At 42.0% G+C, this 20,217-nt stretch overlaps 1 protein-coding gene across 4 annotated transcripts; it reads left to right on the forward strand.

The window, feature by feature from the left end:
* The first annotated feature begins 574 nt into the window (after positions 1–574).
* LOC110489329 (lysophospholipid acyltransferase 5) lies at positions 575–19,838 on the forward strand. Of its 4 annotated transcripts, none has more exons than XM_036947879.1 (13): positions 575–802; positions 4,961–5,068; positions 12,086–12,195; positions 12,539–12,632; positions 12,980–13,017; positions 14,056–14,234; positions 14,310–14,418; positions 14,552–14,638; positions 14,910–15,076; positions 15,414–15,561; positions 16,196–16,351; positions 16,624–16,754; positions 17,945–19,835. In XM_036947879.1, exons 1-12 carry the CDS (start codon positions 718–720, stop codon positions 16,741–16,743), a joined length of 1,401 nt encoding a protein of 466 aa, XP_036803774.1. In that variant the 5' UTR covers positions 575–717; the 3' UTR covers positions 16,744–16,754; positions 17,945–19,835. The 4 variants fall into 4 exon arrangements, with proteins under 4 accessions (XP_036803774.1, XP_021417734.1, XP_021417735.1 ...); XM_021562059.2 differs by having other exon boundaries at positions 12,089–12,195; XM_021562060.2 differs by lacking the exon at positions 4,961–5,068 and having other exon boundaries at positions 12,089–12,195.
* The last annotated feature ends 379 nt before the right edge of the window (positions 19,839–20,217 follow it).

The raw sequence follows: 20,217 nt of genomic DNA on the forward strand, positions 1-20,217 counted from the left end.
TAATGGCTACTAATTCTTGAAGAATATCAATTATAAATGCCTCAAACTACAGCTTCAAATTCAAGTTAAAACTGCCATGTTGTTGACCTCATGTCATGGGGCTGTCAGTACCATACATTGCTCAATCTATGAATTTAAGTGTCCAACCATATCCCTCAGTTTAGGCCTATATACAAAACCAAGTGGCGGGATAACGTTTTGTTGTTTTTCGAATTAAAGAGTGGGCCTTTAACCTTTGAGGAAAACAAACCTGCTGGTGCATGCACTTACCTCGGCAAACACGTAATTCCCAACTAATGCCACACGGGGGGGATTTTACACCACTGTTGAGAAGCACTGACAACAGAATGTAATATGATATTAGGCAGTGGGTGGAGGAAAAGCTTGTCTACCTAATGTATTTTTGCCCACAAAAAAAGTTTGATTATTTTCGTAACAATTTAAGATCAACATGCACTATATTACAACACCAGTAGGCTGCATATTATTTTACTTAAGTGAGAGAGGTTGAAGTAGATTGAACAGATGTTGCGAAATTTGGGGGCAAAGGAGATTGAAAGTCGATGTGGTGAGAAAGGCGAAGAATGAGTATAAAATAAAGGGGAGGGGAAGGGGTGGAGAGCGCTAAATCGACAAGGGCAGATAAAGGAGATAGTGAAACGCTCGCCAAGGTACACATCTACGGAATCACCAGAGCCACTTCCGCCCACACGAAAGATGGCGGCTCCCTTGATGGAGAAATTGTCGGAATCTTTAGGTTCTCCAGAACCTGCGGTTCGCCTGATTCTGTCCGTTTTAGTCGGTGAGTTCAATTCAGTCATCTCTGACATCTTTCAGTAGACTCTCTGACATAACCATGTGCCAATGTAATATTGATTTACACCTTTAAAACAGTGCAGCAACACTCACTGCTAAACCAGGTAACGTTGATGTCTCTTGCTCAGCTGCAGTGACTAGCCAGACTAACGTTAGCTAGCCAGCGAGTAGACCCGCTGGCAAGCCGAACGATAATACAATAGCTAAATGCACCTTGTTTTGACAAGCTGACCAGACGGGCTGCAAGGTTGCGCCGGCACAAGACTAAGCAGAGCGCATTCTCTGCTCTGCTGATTGCCAGAAAACACAGTATTTCATATTTTAGCTAACGATTATGGTAGAAGAGGTCACTCACTACAAGCGGTTGTAACATACAGTACGGACAGGTTTACTTTACATGGTCGCTGAATACCAGGTAGCTGGGTGTCTTTGTCATCTCTGAACATTATTTTCTTCTGAAGTCACATTTGCTGGGATTGACTAACAAATAGTGCAGTATTTCAGTATCATTGTCTTAAATTAATTGCTGTTGCTTTTCAGCTACTGATACCCTGATATTGTTTATTCTTGCTGTATGTAGCCTATAATTGTAGATCTCTTGCCTTTGGCTCATGTTGTATCACAGTAGGCCCCATGTTTACAATCTTGTAAATGTTTAGAATTTATATAAACTACTATACTACCTTTACCAGTCATTGTGAGAGACTGAAGGTATCAGATTACAGATCTATACTATCAGATCTATACTTTATGGCAGTAAATTAAATGTGATTACCAGCTGTTAATTCTACTGCCAATGTCTACCGTTGTCAGTTACACTCACACAAACACACACACTAGAAAACTGTGAGTGTGGGGGTGTGTGCAGAGTGGTTCAATTGGGAGTGTTTTTTTTCTATTTTTTTCTATAATGCACTAACCTAAACAATATGCACCAAAAGCAAATATGACTGCAAAACTACAGGCTCGTAGTTAGCAAACTGCTGTCATTGGCAGTTGTTAACCCCATTTCTTCACAACCAAATAGCATGTGATTTCTGTGTAATGCTCAGATAATGACATTCCAGTGGCGTGACTTTTCATATTCAAACATGAAAAGTCACTCTGCTTTAGGCATACAAATTGAGCTGAAGCTCTCAATTAATTTGAAGTGTCCAGGGATCCAAAACATCAATGATTGGTCAGTGTTTCCAGATTGCCACCACAGCTTAAAAAAAATTAATAACAAAGGTCACAGATGGACATTTAACATTTTTGTAGAATGACTGTGAGAAGGTCAGTTCTGGTGACTTTTTAAAGACATTCCACTACAATATAAAATTATGCTAACACCATCTAAAATATAATTTGCCCCTCCAGCCCAAAACATATTGGTCCATATCATGATCTGGCAGGTGCGCTATTTAGCTAAAAGCATTAGACTATCACCTTGCTGTAGCCCAACTGATGCATCATGGTGGCTAATAAATGGGCTGAAGAATGGGGTTTACATCTGCATTTACCCCATTGGGCTAAGAATTAGCTACATTGCAAACTCTAAAAATGATCTTGTTGCTAGTTAGCATCATATTGATGACTTGAATGTCTCAAAAATACACTGTACACTATGTTACCGTAAATTCAAAATAATGTTATGTTTAGCAGTATTCCATTACAGTACGTTTTACAGCAATGTATTGTTAAACCTGTTTATTTAGAATTTACAGTAATTTACAGGTACAGTTGAAGTTGGAAGTTTACATACACTTAGGTTTGAGTCATTAAAACCCGTTTTTCAAACGCTCTTCAAATTTCTTGTTAACAAACTATAGTTTTGGCAAGTCGGTTAGGAGATCTTTGTGCATGACAAGTCCTTTTTCCAACAATTGTTTACAGACAGATTATTTCACTTAATCACAATTCCAATGGGTTAGAAGTCTACATACACTAAGTTGACTGTGCCTTTAAACCAGCTTGGAAAATTCCAGAATATGATGTCATAGCTTTAGAAGCTTCCGATAAGCTAATTGACATCATTTGAGTCAATTGTATGTGTACCTGTGGATGTATTTCAAGGCCTACCTTCAAACTCAGTGCCTGGTTCATCCTTGGGAGCAGTTTCCAAACGCCTAAAAAGGTACCACGTTCATCTGTACAAACAATAGTACGCAAGTATAAACACCATGGGACCACGCAGCCGTCATACCGCTCAGGAAGGAGACAAGTTCTGTCTCCTAGAGATGAACGTAATTTGGTGCGAAAAGTGCAAATCAATCCCAGAACAACAGCAAAGGACCTTGTGAAGATGCTGGAGGAAACAGGTACAAAAGTATCTATATCCCAGTAAAACGAGTCCTATATCGACACAACCTGAAAGGCCGCTCAGCAAGGAAGAAGCAACTGATCCAAAAGTCACCATTAAAAAAAAAGCCAGACTACGGTTTGCAACTGCACATGGGGACATTGTACTTTTTGGAGAAATGTCCTCTGGTCTGATGAAACAAAGATAGGACTGTTTGGCCAAAATGACCATCGTTATGTTTGGAGGAAAAAGGGGGAAGCTTGCAAGCCAAAGAACACCATCCCAACCGTGAAGCACGGGGGTGGCAGCATCATGTTGTGGGGGTGCTTTGCTGCAGGAGGGACTGGTGCACTTCACAAAATAGATGGCATCAATGAGGGAGGAAAAGTATGTGGCTATATTGTGGCAACACCTTTAGACATTAAAGCTTGGTTGCGAATGGGTCTTCCAGATGGACAATGACCCCAAGCATACTTCCAAAGTTGTGGCAAAATGGCTTAAGGACAACAAAGTCAAGGTATTGTAGTGGCCATCGCAAAGCCATGACCTCAATCCTATAGACAATTTGTGGGCAGAACTGAAAAGGCGTGTGCGAGCAAGGAGGCCCACAAACCTGACTCTGTTACACCAGCTCTCAGAAGGAATGGGCCAAAAACTTATTGTGGGAGGCCTGTGGAAGGCTACCCAAACTGTTTGACCCAAGTAAAATTATTTAAAAGGCAATGCTACACTCAATTAGTATTTGGTATGTTACATTCCCAGTGGGTCAGAAGTTAATGAAAGAAATAAAAGCTGAAATCAATCTCTCTATTCTGACGTTTCACCTTCTTAAAATGAAGTGGTGATCCTAACTGACATAAGGGAATTTTTACTAGGATTAAATGTCAGGAATTGTGAAACTGAGTTTAAATGTATTTTGTTAAGGTGTATGTAAACTTCCCACTTCAACTGTAACTGGCTGCCAGTAAGTTACCGTAAAAGCAACAGACTATATATTTTGTTTTAGTTTGTTTTACCTGTTACTCTTGACCCATGTTACATTTGGCCCTTTATCTCCTCTATGCCCTTATCTCCTCTCGTGAACAGCAAGTGCTAAAAGTGCCTAAACCATTCTGCTCATACTCCGGTTTGAAAATGGTTCAGTTCACAAATTTTTAGGAGTTGTGAAATAATAAATGGAGTAGTAATGGAAAGCTGGCATTCTCCTCTTTTTAAGTGGCCATTAACCCCTTTCAAATGTGTGTTGTGATGGTGCAGTGGCTAGGCAAAAGCATACATGTTTTTCTCCCTGTGGTACACACAATTTGAAAGTATTATTTTCTTGCATAGAATGTGACAAGCCAGTTGAAAAGGTTCCCATATTCAACTATGGGGTTGTCTGATTTTGGTGTTTCTTAGGCTACTCGTGTTGGCTGAGGAAAAGTACATGTGGACAGCAGCATCTTCAGAGTGCGTCTCGGCAGAGGCATTTTTCTGTGTTAAACATTTTGTGGGGGTGTGTGGGCAACAATTTTATATAGTTGCGCAGCCTGTGCGAGCAGTCAAAAGTGCGTGCAGAGTCTCGTATGCTTTGACTACGTTGGTGGGAAACACAGTACAAAACCATATATTTTTTTAAGTTCATTAGATCTTGTGGTATGAATTGTGTCTAAGGTACAGAACCTCGGCCCCGGCGGGCCCCAGACCAATTGCATCCCTGGGTGTGCACTGATAAACGTCTCCGTTTTATCTTGAGGTTGTAGCACTGAACTACAAGGTCATCATTTTGCTGTCAGCACTAAGGGCTCTTGTCTAGAATGATTCACTCGTGTTGATTCACATGTTAACTGTCTCCTCCTTTCTCTCTTTCTGTCGTTCCTTCAGGGTACCCCTGTGCCCTGCTGTACCGGCAATTCTTCTTCCACCAGCCACCCACTGTCATTCACTTATACCACGCCATCTCCGGACTGTCTCTGGCAGCTTTCAACTTTGGTGAGATGCAAAGGGACGGAGGGAGGGGACGGAGGGAGGCAAATAGAGGGAGGCAGAGAAAGGAGGTGGGGAAGTGGTTTGGGGGATGGAGAGAGGAAATTAATGAAGGTGGAAGTTGGTAGGTATTTCAGCTCACGCTTATACATTTGTAATACGTTAAAAGGATTAAGAAGTTTGCTATGACCAGGAGCTTGTTTTTGAGCAGTGCTACATGAAATAGCTAAATAGTGTCATCAATAACTTCTAACAATATTGGAACATCAGAACTTCAGGTGAAGGGGAGGTGAGGGAGCAGGTGGGTTGTTGAGAAAACAATCAAATTGTATTTGTCATATGCGCCGAAATACAACAGGCATTACAGTGAAATGCTTACTTACAAGCCCTTAACCAACAATGGAGTTTTAAGACCATCCCTAAAAAATTAAGAGAAGATTAACAAATAATTAAAGAGCAGCAGTAAATAACAATAGCAGGGATATATACAGGGGGTACCGGCTCAATGTGGGGTGGGGGGGGGGGGGGGGGGCACCGGTATCGAGGTAATTATGTACATGTAGGTAGAGTTATTAAAGTGGCAATGCATAGATAATAGAGTAGCAGCAGTGTGGGGAACAGTGCAAATAGTCTTGGTAGCCATTTGATTAGCTGTTCAGGAGTCTTATGTAAGTTCAGCCAAGTGGCTGGGGAATGAGTAGTGGGGAATGGGTAATGATTTCCTTATGGTGGTGATGTTGGCAGGGAAACTGTTGCGGAGTTGGGATGTGGACCTATTTTCTTGGTGTTAACTCCAGAGAGGGGGAGGATATTGACAGGGTAAAGTGGCTCATTTCTGAAAACAGTGTGTGCCTCACCATTTACTTTGTGGCAGTGGGAGTAGGATTGGAAAAATCTGGAAACTTTCAATAAATTCCCTGGTCTTCCAGAAATCCTGGTTCCTTCCTGATTCTGGCTATTCTCCAACTGGGATTTCTGGGAAAACCAGGGAATTTATTAAAATATTGTTGCGACCCTATGTAGAAGCATCCCCCTCACCAGCTCTGATTTCCCCCCCCCCCCCCCCCCCCCAAAATAAATAAATGTGGTCTCTATTTGTTTCAAATGAAATATGTTGGTGTTTTGTAGCTTTGATTATTGCTTCAGGGCCTTCCATGCCATACTAAGAAAAAACCCTAGTGTGTAATGCTGCAAGGGAACAGGGCCTAGAACAGGACAGTATCTTAAGGGTGGGATCTGTATCGCTCAGGGATGTCAAACTCATTTCGACCCGCGAGCCTGATTCAGTCTTCACCGAGGTCCGGAGGGCTGCACACACAATTTGTTATATTTCCTCACCGTCAAAATTACCAAAATACAGTCCTCTATCCATAGTTTTGGGAGTTTTCCATGCTCCCTGACTTTCTAGCTTTCGTTTCACTGATTGTTAGAAAGCTGGACAAAGTGAAGAGACTATAAATGTAGGTCCTTTATAATTTATACACAGTTTTGATTTGGTTGAGCTTTGGGTTGCATATTTTGGGGAATATTCAGAGGTGGAAACTTTCCATGGGAATGAACAGAAATGTATGCAAATTAATATTAATACAATTTTAAATGTAGATGTTTTTTGCATTGGATATATTTACAATATATGGAGACAAACAAACCTTTTACCTTATTATAAGTAGACATAATTGTAAATGATTAAATCCTTCCAATAGAAATGTAAAAAAAACAATTTAGTTACGAATGTAACTTTAAATGAGTTGGCGCTTCACGTGGGCTAATTTCACTGAACAACACAAGGGAATATTGAATGATCCCCAATGATCCATCGCAGCTCCCAAAAACATTTTCAACATACATCTGTAAAATTATAGTCTAGAAACTAAAGCTTTGGTTGTCTTCCTCTCAGGCTTCCATGTCTTCTCCCCGGACCTCCTCAATGTCCACCTCTTGAACATCAGTCTTTGAGGCTTCATCTTCACTGTTACTTTCCAACCTTGTTGAGGATGGCTCATTGTCAGGCTAAAAAAGCCTCACATTTGCCCGGATGGCCAACAATTTATCAACCCTTGTATTGGTAAGCCTGTTGTGTGCTTTGGTGTGTGTGTTCCCAAACAAGGACCAGTTGCGCTCTGAGGCGGCTGATGTTGGTGGGATTTGGAGGATGATGGAGGCAACAGGGGAAAGAGCCTCAGATCCACAAAGTCCCTTCCACCAGGTGGCTGATGAGATATGTTGGCACAGCTGCCATATTGCATCTCCATCCCAAAGCCCTTGCTTGGAAGTGTACAGTCGTGGCTAAAAGTCGAGAATGACACAAATATTAATTTCCACAAAGTTTGCTGCTTCAGTGTCTAGATTTTTTTTTCATATGTTACTATGGAATACTGAATTATAATTACAAGCGTCAAAGGCTTTTATTGACAAATACATGACGTTGATGCAAAGAGTCAATATTTGCAGTGCTAACCCTTCTTTTTCAAGACCTCTGCAATCTGCCCTGGCATGCTGTCAATTAACTTTTGGGCCACATCTTGAATGATGGCAGCCCATTCTTGCATGATCAATGCTTAGAGTTTGTCAGAATTTGTGGGGTTTTGTTTGTCCACCCGTCTCTTGAGGATTGACCACAAGTTCTCAATGGGATTAATGTCTGGGAGTTTCCTGGCCATGGACACAAGACATCGATGTTTTGTTCCCCGAGCCACTTAGTTATCACTTTTGCCTTATGGCAAGGAGCTCCATCATGCTGGAAAAGGCATTGTTCATCACCAAACTGTTCTTGGATGGTTGGGAGAAGTTACTCTCGGAGGCTGTGTTCTTAGGCAAAATTGTGAGTGAGCCCACTCCCTTGGCTGAGAAGCAACCTCACACATGAATGGTCTCAGGATGCTTTACTGTTGGCATGACACAGGACTGATGGTAGAGCTCACCTCATCTTCTCCGGACAAGCTTTTTTTCCGGATGCCCCAAACAATCGGAAAAGGGATTCATCAGAGAAAATTACTTTACCCCAGTCCTCAGCAGTCCAATCCCTGTACCTTTTGCAGAATATCAGTCTGTCCCTGATGTTTTTCCTGGAGAGAAGTGGCTTCTTTGCTGCCCTGCATGACACCAGGCCATCCTCCGAAAGTCTTCGCCTCACTGTGCGTGCAGATGCACTCACACCTGCCTGCTGCCATTCCTGAGCAAGCCCTGTACTGGTGTTGTCCCGATCCTGCAGCTGAATCAACTTTATGAGACGGTCCTGTGGCCCTGAAGCCTTCACAAAAGTTGAACCGCTCTCCTTGAAGTTCTTGATGATCCAATAAATGGTTGATTTAGGTGCAATCTTACTGGCAGCAATATCCTTGCCTGTGAGCAATGATGACGGCACGTGTTTCCTTGCAGGTAAGCATGGTTGACAGAGGAAGAACAATGATTCCAAGCACCACCCTCCTTTTGAAGCTTCCAGTCTGTTATTTGAACTCAATCAGCATGACGGAGTGATCTCCAGCCTTGTCCTCGTCAACACTCACACCTGTGTTAACGAGAGAATAACTGACATGTCAGCTGTTCCTTTTGTGGCAGGGTTGAAATGCAGTGGAAATGTTTTTTGGGGAATTCAGTTCATTTGCATGGCAAAGAGGGACTTTGCAAATTGCCATCATACAAACTGAGGCGGCAGACTATATTTGTTATTCTCAAAACTTTTGGTACGGCTGTACATCGCCAGACTGCCAAGAACCTTGCCCTCATCCAGGCCAAGGTGGCGAGACACAGTGATGACACCATAGGCCTTGTTGAACTCTGCACCAGACAGGATGCTCTTGCCAGCATACTTGGGGTCCTACATGTACACTGCGGTATGTATGGGCTTCAGGTAGAAGTCTTCACGCTTTTTTATGTATTTCAGAACTGCAGTTCCCTCTGCTTGGAGCAACAGTGAAGTGGACAGGGCAGTACATATTTCTTCTCTTAAATCTGCAAGGAGAGTCTGAACATCAGACAGGATGGCATTGTCTCCCTCAGTCTATGCAATGGCTACTACTATAGGTTTCAGGCTGCTTATCACTCTCTCCCAAAATACATCATCCAGGAGGATCCTCTTGATGGGGCTATCCATATCAGCATACTGTGATGGGGCCATTTCTTGGAGAGACTCCTTCCCCTCCAGGAGACTGCCAAACATGATGACAACACCACCCCAATGGGTGTTGCTGGGCAGCTTCAATGTGGTGTTCTTATTCTTCTCACTGCTTGGTGAGGTAGATTGCTGCTATAACTTAATGACTGCCTTCAGCCCTTCTGCAATGTAGAGACTGGTGTGTCTGTGCTCTTGTAGAATACTGGTTGAGGGGTGGCGGTGATGTAGTTAATTATTCCTTGCCCATGAACATTCAACCACCATCAGAGGTGATTGCAATACAGTCTGCTTTCTCTATGATTTGCTTGACCTTCACTTGAACTCTGCATCCAGTCAATGAGTAGATAAAGCATGTCCGGTTTGGGGGGGGGGGTGTTTATGCTGGGCGAAGGGGGGTGTTTATGCTGGGCGAAGAACATTCATAAATCTCTTCCAATACCTGTGAGCATCAGAGGTGAAACAGTTGCATACACAGCTCGAGCAAGATATTCATCAGCATTTCTTTGACTATGTTCCTCCACTGAGTAAAAAAACAACAACTTATGATTCTAGGAAGACCATGAGCTGTTGCTATCGATAAGGTGTCTGGTTAATAATTTTCACCTCGAATAGAAGTAGAGTGACTTTTGTCAGGGGTTGCTGAACTTTATGCACTTGGCCAGATGATTCTGGATTTTTTTTTTTTTCATCACATTCCCAGTGGGTCAGAAGTGTACATGCTATCAAATACTAATTGAGTGTATTGCCTTTTTCAATGATTTAACTTGGGTCAAATGTTTTGGGTAGTCTTCCACAAGCTTTCCACAATAAGTTATGTGCATTTTGTCCCATTTCTCCTGACAGAGCTGGTGCAACTGAGTTAGGTTTGTAGGCCTCCTTGCTCACACACCTTTTCAGTTCTGCCCACAAATTTTCTATAGGATTGAGGTCAGGGCTTTGTGATGGCCACTCCAATACCTTGACTTTGTTGTCCTTAAGCCATATTGCCACAATGTTGGAAGTATGCTTGGGGTCATTGTCCATTTGGAAGACCCATTTGCGACCAAGCTTTAACTTCCTGACTGATGTTTTGATGTTGCTTCAATATGTCCACATCATTTTCCTCATGATGCCATCTATTTTGTGAAGTGCACCAGTCCCTCCTGCAGCAAAGCCACCCCACAACATGATGCTGCCACCCCCGTGCTTCACGGTTGGGATGGTGTTCTTTGGCTTGCAAGCGTCCCCCTTTTTACTCCAAACATAGCGACGGTCATTACGGCCAAACAGTTCTATTTTTGTTTCATCAGACCAGAGGACATTTCTCAAAGTACGATCTTTGTCCCCATGTGCAGTTGCAAACCGTAGTCTGGATTTGTATGGCAATTTTTGGAGCAGTGGCTTCTTCTTTGCTGAGCGGCCTTTCAGGTTGTCGATTATAGGACTCGTTTTACTGTGGATATAGATACCTTTGTACCTGTTTCCTCCAGCATCTTCACAAGGTCCTTTGCTGCTGTTCTGGGATTGATTTGCACTTTTCGCACCAAATTACGTTCATCTCTAGGAGACGCGTCTTATTCCTGAGCGGTATGACGGCTGCGTGGTCCCATGGTGTTTATACTTGCATACTATTGTTTGTACAGATGAATGTGGTACCTTTTTAGGCGTTTGGAAATTGCTCCCAAGGATGAACCAGACTTGTGGAGGTCTCTTTTAAAAACTTTTTTTTTTTGTAATTTTCTCATGATGTCAAGCGAAGAGGCACTGAGTTTGAAGGTAGGCCTTGAAATGCATCCACAGGTACACTTCCAAAAGGCTAATTGACATAATGTCAGTCAATCAGAAGCTTCTAAAGCCATGACATCATATTCTGGAATATTCCAAGCTGTATAAAGGCACAGTCAACTTAGTGTATGTAGACTTCTGACCCATTGGAATTGTGATTAAGTGAAATCTGTCTGTAAACAATTGTTATAAAAACGACTTGTTATGCACAAAGTAGATGTCCTAACCGACTTGCCAAAACCATAGTTTGTTAACAAGAAATTTGTGGAGTGGTTGAAACACTTTGGTTGGAGTCATTAAAACTAGTTTTTGTAGACTTCGGACTTCAACTGTATGTCAAAATATATTCACCCCACCCGGTATTGTAATCAAAACTTACCAGAAAGCATGTAGTAGCTGTACATGTGATGAAGGTGTACTGCACATGTGATGGAAGAATGCACTGTGCATGTAGAGGGTTGCAATTCCATTGAATTGAGGATAGTTTAACCAAAATATGCCTAGAATTGCCTTATGTGTGTCCCACAAAAAAGCTTCACTGTTAATAAGCTAACTTTTTTTTTACGAATTTAAGCAAAATGCACAGATTTCCCGGGCTTAACTTCCCATGTAAAATTTCTGGAAAAGTTTCTGACCCTTTGCAACCTTGAGCTAATTCCCCCAGAAATATATGTGTGTGTATTTTGCTCAACTCCCCAGGGGCCGTATGTTTGACACGCCTGGATTAGCTCAAGGTCTATTGTTCAATTTATACGCTATAGCTAGCCTAACCAGTTTCCACCAAGTCATGAGTAATTGTGAAGAAGTAAAGAGTTTGACTGACTGAGCGAGTCTAGAGAGGGATGGATGGCTAAATGATTTGAGGTTTACATAATGGTAGGGGATTAATAACACAACCTTTTTCTCCCTTGTTCTCTGCTGCACTTGGATTTTACAGCAGGTCTGTTGCACTTTCCCTGTCTTTGTGGAATCTATCATTTAAATAAATTCATAAAAATCCTCTTCACATAACCTGTGACTTGCTCATCTTCAACTTGCAAGAATGCACTCTTTCTTCCTCTGTTTCTCTCTCTGTGCTAAAATCCATCTCTCTGCCCCTTTCCCTTCCTCTCTCTGTCCCACTATCATTCCACCTTTGTCTCTTTCAGGCACACAGCTCTATCACTCTGCATTATGCGTCCTTGTCCAGTTCCTGATGATGAGGCTTATGGGAAGGACGATAACAACCGTCCTGTCCAGCTTTATTTTTCAAATGGTGAGATTTCTCTCTCAATCTTTCTCGCTCTTTATTTTTTCTCCTTTTCTCTCAATCTCTTCCTGTGTTCTGTTGTGATGCAGGGTCGGGTGGTAGAGGCAGCTTCTCTCAGTCTCTCTTTCTTGTTGCCCCTCGCTTGCTACAGTAGTTGAAGAGCTGCACTGTCTGTGTGTGTGTGATTTCTGCTGTTCATGTTAGGATATCCTCTTCCTCTGTCCTTTTTGTTTTCACTGGAGTACTGAAGCACGGTAGAGCACTGCCACTTTATGACGTAAGGCTCTCTCCCTGCCTCCTTTTTAAGTGTCAGACTTGATCAAAACAATTGTTCCTTCTCTCTCTGTAGGCATACCTGCTGTCAGGCTACTACTACACAGCTACAGAAGAATACGATATCAAATGGACCATGCCCCAATGTGTCCTTGCACTCAAACTTATCGGTATGGTCACCTCACCACGAACATCCTCTCTCCACTGCTCTGTACAACCTCTCTCTTTTGTTTCCCACTTATTTTGTGTAACACCCGTTGCTGAATGATTGTTTGTCCCATATCCTTTTCTTTTCTTATTGACAACTTGTGTTGTAGTAGTTGTTCATTAGCCTCAGAGATAACATGGCTCATATTTTGCGTAGTGTACTAACAATCCTACCTAAACTCTGTCATGGCTTTACGTCTCTGCAGCTGAGGAACATCTACAGTCAAAGTATTAACTCCAATGATCGTGGCAATCCTAGCAGCTTTCGTAACATAGTGACTGATGTCAATTGCATTCTCTTTGATTTCAGGTTTGTCATTTGATTACTATGACGGTGGCCAGGAACCAGTGAGTTGATCTCTCTCTCTATTGCCATTTGATTATTGGTCAAATCTGTGTGTTTTTTTTCTTCTCTGTTCTATTTGTTATTTTGCTCTCCGTGTACTTGTCTGTTTGTGCTTCAACCTCTTCCAAGTTCTCCTCCGTGTGTATGCGAGTGAGGCAGTTTGAGTGAGACTTTGTCCACACATCCAGTCAGAGATGAGTTGAGGTAGCGTGTGTTTGCATTGAGGAAGTTGTCTATTTACAAACAGGCAAATGTCTAGTGGTCATCATTCATTCATAACACTACTCTGTTACAGTTGCTGCTCACCTGTTCTGTTTGTTTATGTAGGGCATAAACAATGGCACAACTTCCGACCACCGCCTATAGGGCTCTGGACGAAAGTAGAGCACTATGTAGGGAATAGCGTGCGATTTGGGACGCCCCCGTAGTCTGGTTACTGTCCTGTGTGTCTTGTTTTGCCTCGTCAAAAAGCCCCACAAAAGGCAGACATGAGGTCCTGTTGTATGTCTACAAATATCATCACCCTCGTCTCTGTCATTTGTTGCACAATGTTTCTGTATTTTTATTTACCATTCTGAGTCCGAATACCTTGGGTGGTTGTTGTTGCTGACTGTTGACTGTTGTTGGACTATTGTCTTTTGTAGTGTTTTGGAAACATGCCACGGGTTTGCACTTGGAAACCCAGCAGTTTTATGCCCCCTAGTTAAATGCCTGTTAAGTAGTCCTATTTGGTTCAATTGAGTTTGCGGTCCAACCGTTAGCAGCTTTCAATAACAACCCTGGGTAACTGGATATGCAGGGAGCTTATTCTTTCTCAGCCAGTGACTTTGTGCACTGTTAAAAATGCTTCTCTATTTCCTGACCTTTCACATTCCTTCTACCCGTTTCCCCTCTTTGCTTTCCCTTTCTCTGTTCTCCCTTTTTTGTCTTTTACCCAACCTTTCCCCTTTTACTCTAAATCCTCCTAACCCTCCCCTTCTCCCTCTCCCTGGCTCCCAACCACTATTTTCACTCTCCTCCCTCTCGCTCCACCCCACCAGTCCAAGTTGAATGAGGAGCAGAAGAGGTCAGCCCTGGCCAATGTTCCCTCTCTGCTGGAGGTTATCGGCTTCTCCTACTTCTACGGAGGCTTTCTGGTGGGACCCCAGTTCACACTGCGCAGCTACCAGAGGCTAGTCAAAGGGGAGCTCACCGACTGCCCCGGACAGCCACCTAACAGGTAGAGGAACGGAGGCAGGAATGGATGGGGGGGGGAATACATGGGTTTATTTAACAATCTTTTTATTTTTCTCAGTGTTATACCTGCTATGAAGCGGTTCTCCCTCGGCCTCCTCTGCCTGGTGATCTACGCAATATTTAGTCCGCACTACCCAGATAGCTATTACCTAACAGATGAGTACGACGTAAGAAAGCCTTGCTTTTGCACCAACATTCCTGACGATTTTACCATCACTGATTTGAAGCCAAAGCCACATTTCCATCCGTTGTTCTGTTTGACAAATGTCACCGTCCTTAGTCAAATGCGTGTCTCTCCAGGCGCAGCCGTTCTGGTACCGCTGTGTCTTCATCCTCCTTTGGGCCAAAGTCATCCTGTACAAATATGTGAGCTGCTGGGTCATAGCGGTGAGTAGCAGCACTTGGTATGTAAAACGTCTCATTTGGAAGCGGGTGCAGCCTGGAAATTAAACCTTTACAGACACACCTGTCTCCACATACCTGTCATTGTCACACAGAATAGTTCCACTGGGGCACACCTACGTCAGATCAGGTGAGAATAAACTGGTCTGGGAGCCCAGTATATCAGTGGTACCCTATATTTAGGTTTTTCAGGAAGAAGTTATTTAAGTGTTTGTAAAAGGATTTTTAATTTTTTCAATTTTTTTTGGTGACTCAGGAGGGCGTCTGTATACTCTCTGGGCTCGGCTATAATGGGCTGGGTCAGAATGGCGAGCACCAATGGGACGCCTGTGCAAATATGAAGGTGTGGACGTTTGAGACCACACCCCTTTTCACAGGCACCATCGCCTCCTTCAACATAAACACCAATGCCTGGGTGGCCAGGTTAGTGCCTGACTAAAACTCAAACTATTTATGGCCAGGTTAGTTCTTTCTGGGATCCTTACTGTAACCATTTTTAAATTCCACCTTAATTTGGTAAGGACGTCCCGGGGATCTTGGATAGCAAGGACCTTAGTGCCTGATTAAAACTATGCATTGCTATGTTAGTACCTGACTAAAATCATGCATGGCCAGGTTAGTGCCTGACTGAAACTAAAGTTGCTAAAGGTCCCTTTCAAAATAGATTGTATCTAACTGAGACTAAGCTGTATAAAGGTTTAATAAAAAAAATTATACTGGTATATCTAACAATATTTGGTGGTTTGTAACATTCCTCCAGGCACGTGTTTAAGCGGTTGAAGTTCCTGGGCAATAAGCTCCTGTCTCAGGTGACCGCGCTCGCGTTCCTGGCCATCTGGCATGGCACGCACTCTGGATACCTCCTCTGCTTCTCCATGGAGTTCATCATCGTAAATGTGGAGAGACAGGTATGAGTAAATATTGGAATGATTAGAATTCTAATAAAGCACTACTTGAATACTGAACTTCCTGCTTTACTCCTATGGGTACACTCAATATGTCCACCTATCACAGAACAGTGACTTGATTAGGAATGGCTGTTCTAGTAATTATATTTCTATGGAAACAAGCACCGGAGACTGAGAGAGAATCCTGAGGAGCCAGGAAAATGCAGCCTCACTTATTTTGGATGCTTTCAAAGTTGTGCACGGCAATGTCTTGACCACGGTGGGAATGTACCGTATTTATTTAACCTTTTTTAAATTTAAGCAGGTAAGGTTAAGAAACGTATTTTGCGAGGGCGACCTGACCCTCAGTAGTCAACATAGTTGCGTCAAACATTGGGAGCATGTAAACCGTGTGCATGGCATTTCATCTTTGTGATGTTTTCCAAACTCTGGACCTGTGAATTTTAAGCCTTGAGGAGAACCTGTCGGTGCTAATCTATTTTCAAGCGGGTCTACAACAAAGGGTCAAGATCTCCATTTAAGCTATTGGAGGATTCTCAAACTCTCTGCCCTGTATGCGTTATTAGATTACTGTGTGTGCGTCCGTGTCCATAACTATATCTTTATGCTGTATTCGGATCCCTATTTGTCTCAGGCCCAAGCGCTGGTGAGGGACAGTCCCCTGCTGACCCGCCTGGCCAACAGTCCTCTCTACCCCCTCATCTACCTGGTCCAGCAGTTCATCCACTGGCTCTTCATGGGCTATCCTTTAGTGCCCTTCTGCCTCTTCACCTACGACAAGTGGCTCAGGGTAATAAACAGCTTAGAACGCGTAATAAGCCTTTGGAATGTTGTCATAAGCACATCGCAACACACAAGTGTTCAGACTCTTTATTTACTTTATTTGAAGTGGCTAAAGGTAGCTGGCAATTTGTAATGCCACAAACATGTTAGAACTCAGATCATAGATTATTGTGTGCTAAATGCAGTTGTCTGGCATATGTTTAAACTCTTGACTTGGATTGGGGAAATGGACGTCTGGATGAGGATTTAATGTGCTCGGTTTGTCTTTCTGTTTTGCAGGTGTATTCATCCATTTATTTCTGTGGCCACATATTCTTCTTCACATTGTATCTAGGCATCCCATATCTCCGCAAGGTTCTGGTACCTAGAAAAGAACGGAGCGAGAAAAAGGAGGACTAGAACTATGTTAGGTAATGCAAGCTTCTGTATACTTCTCCCAGACAGTAAGGCTGTGGCGATTTATGGAATTTTGGATAATGATTAAAGGGATAGTACAAAATTACATTGTTTTCCTTACCCTGTAAGCTGTCTATGGACAAGGTATGACATAAATCCATGCTTTGGTTTTGTTTACCTGGCCTCTGTTTCAAATGCTAACGTTTTAGCATTTGTGGCACACATTCAATGGTAGCTGTATTAGCATTTTTTGCACTTTAATGTCCATATTAACATAACATATAAAAAAATGTAAGTTACTTATAGATGAAAAGTATTTGAAACCGTGGCCAGGTAAACAAAACGAAAGCATTGGTTGCTTTCATACCTTGTCCAAAGACTGCTTACAGGATAAGGAAACCAATATGCCATTTTGTAACTTGGGTGAACTAGCCCTAAAACTGACAATAATATTTTTTATCTGAGAGAAAAAAACTGAGCTTGTAATGTTTCATAATGCGACATATCTAATGTATGTGTCACCAAAGCTGTGTTGTATACATCTCAGAAATGTATGATTTTGACTACTTGGAACTTTAGGAAATGAAGCGTCCCCTCCCAACAGTGCTGTACTGCCCGTACAATGATTTCTGCCCTCGTTGAGACAATACCAACTTTACCCTCTTCATGTAAAAATGAAAAAATGCTATTGGGTAAACGATCTACTTAAAATTTAAGTTGAAAGTCCTAAAATAAATGTATTAAAACTATTATTATTCATAATTCTCGGTTATTCTTTACGGTCTCCATATTGGCAAAAGGTAGTTTCCAGATAATTAATTCAACTTAAAGGCATAGTTCACCCCAAAATTGACTTTTGACAGATGTTTTCATACCTCATAAATGGTATGAATTCAAAATATGCAGATCTAAAATGAATGGGAAAGATTCTGATCCAAAGCAAATGCTGCCAATTTTTTCAATTTGTTAGAGGTTTAGGCTTACAAAGTTCTCCTAATGCATATAGTGGGATCTTCACAACATCTTTATGAATAGACAGAAACAGAGGTAGAAATGTCATTGTAGCTTATGTTACTTGTGGATATATGATAATATTTAGGATGACGGATTGGATTTCTATAGGTCTTTTCCACCACAATGCTCAAAGCTCTTTGTAAGGGGGGAAAGTCACCTCAATTAATCTCTCACCTCTCTTCTCTCTCAGGTCTCTGGCTGAATCTCCACCCAGGATGTGACTGAAGGGAACTGTGACTTTTAACTAGGAGCAGATCAGAAAATATTTTAAAGCCTTTAATATTATTTCTGTGTACATGTTTTTTTTCTATTTATTTTAGTGTTTTGGACAGGACGCACGTTTTTTGGGACCAGGGAGATGAGGGTACAGGAAATAACCTTTGTTCCACAATTGTGAGCCAATCACGCTGTGTTTTCTTGATTTTAGAGAACTTGAGAGACTGACGTCTTGTATACACAGAATATTGCACTCTCCACTCACGGGCTCTGGGTCTGTAGACTGCTCTGTTTTTATGATCTCTCTTCCTGTTTCAACCCTCCCCTCAAGTCCATATAGACGGCGTATACAAAACATCCTAATATTGAGTTGCACCCCCCCCCCCCCCCCCCCCCCACAGCCTCAATTCGTCGGGCATGGACTCTACAAGGTGTTGAAAGCTTTCCACAGGGATGCTGGCCCATGTTGACTCCAGTGCTTCCCACAGTTGTGTCAAGTTGACTGGTTGTCCTTTGGGTGGTGGACCATTCTTGATACACACGCAAAACTGTTGCGCGTGGAAAAACCCAGCCACATTGCAGTTCTTCACACAAGCCGGTGCGCCTGGCACCTACTACCATACCCCGTTCAAAGGCACTTTAATATTTAATATCTTGCCCATTCAATGTCTGAATGGCAGACATACACAATCCATGTCTCAAGGCTTAAAAATTGTTCTTTGTTCTGTCTCCTCCCCTTTATCTACACTGATTTTGAAGTGAATTTAACAAGTGACATAAATAAGGGATCTGAGCTTCACCTGATTCCCCTTGCCAGTCTGTCATGGAAAGAGCAGGTATTCTTAATGTATTCTCTACGCGGTGTAGAAAACCTGCACAGACATGGCTATGGTTCAGGCACAACAGAAATGTATTTGGCACTTTCAGATTTTATTTTAACATGCATTTTGTTGAGAGAACAAAAAAAACAAGGATTGCTGCTCTGACTGGAATTATATATTTTTGAGGAGTGTTTTCATTGATCCGTTGGCCAACACTCACAAGAAGCACTGTAAAACACTGTACACACTTAACATGTGACTCAAGAATGGCCTTGTATTATCAACGAATGTTTTTACGTTTATTCTGGTTTCAATTCAGATTTTGTTTCCGATATTTCGTGATGAGACTGGATTTTATAGCTATTTTAAGAGGGTTTTATGATAGACCATTTTGTAGCTTTGGATAAGATTCCATGAAGGGATTTCAATGCTTTCCTCTTCCCCATCTCCTTCTCATTACTTTTTCCTCCTCCATCCCCCTCTCCTCGTGGCTTTGTCTGCCATTCACCATCCTCCTATCACTCCATTGCCACCACACACCCTTCCTGGCTGTCTCTGAACAAACTGGAAAACAAACTTGCAACTAAAACAACAGGTAACCAAAACCACCACTTTTACATTGAGTGACATCACCATACCAATGTCAACAGCATCACCCGTGGTCTCCAGTGAGATCTAGCACCGTCCTCTATCTTTCTTAAGAAAAAAAAAAAATCTCCCTAACCACTGGCGCAAGGTCAGATCTAGAATGTTTGACCTGTCAGATACTCTGTTCCTACATCTGTGTTAAGAGGCAACTTCTACCACGATCCTTTTCCAATGCAGAGACACATTGGGAGAGCAGTGACTCACTGTAGCAACAACCCAGATTTTAATAATATTTATACTTGTGGTAATAATTAATTGATGTGAATTAATTGTTATTCCAGAGACTACTTTTTTGCCTTATTGCTACCAAATGTACAAAGGAAAAGAGAAATGGAAAAAAAATAATTTTAAATAAACTTTTTGTAATGTTCATTAAAATGCTGGATTTTAAAAACCAAAGAGGTCTGTGTGTGTCAGTGGTGTGTAGTACTTTAAAGTATTTTTACTTAAGTAGTTTTTGGGGGTGTACGTACTTTACTATTTATATTTGACTACTTTTACTTCACTACATTCCTAAAGAAAATAATGTACTTTTTACTCCATACATTTTCTCTGACACCCAAAAGTACTCATTACATGTTGAGTGCTTAGCAGGACAGGAAAACGGTCCAATTTACACACTTATCAAGAGTACACACATGGTCATCCCTATTGCCTCTGATCTGGCAGACTCACTAAACACACTGTAAATTCTCTGAGTGTTAGTGTGTACCCCAAGAAAATGGTGTCTGGTTTGCTTTATATTAGGGAATTAAAAATTATTTGTACTTTTGATACT

This window comes from Oncorhynchus mykiss, chromosome 2 (assembly GCF_013265735.2).
Source record: "Oncorhynchus mykiss isolate Arlee chromosome 2, USDA_OmykA_1.1, whole genome shotgun sequence".
In the NCBI taxonomy this organism is placed as follows: Eukaryota; Metazoa; Chordata; class Actinopteri; order Salmoniformes; family Salmonidae; genus Oncorhynchus; species Oncorhynchus mykiss.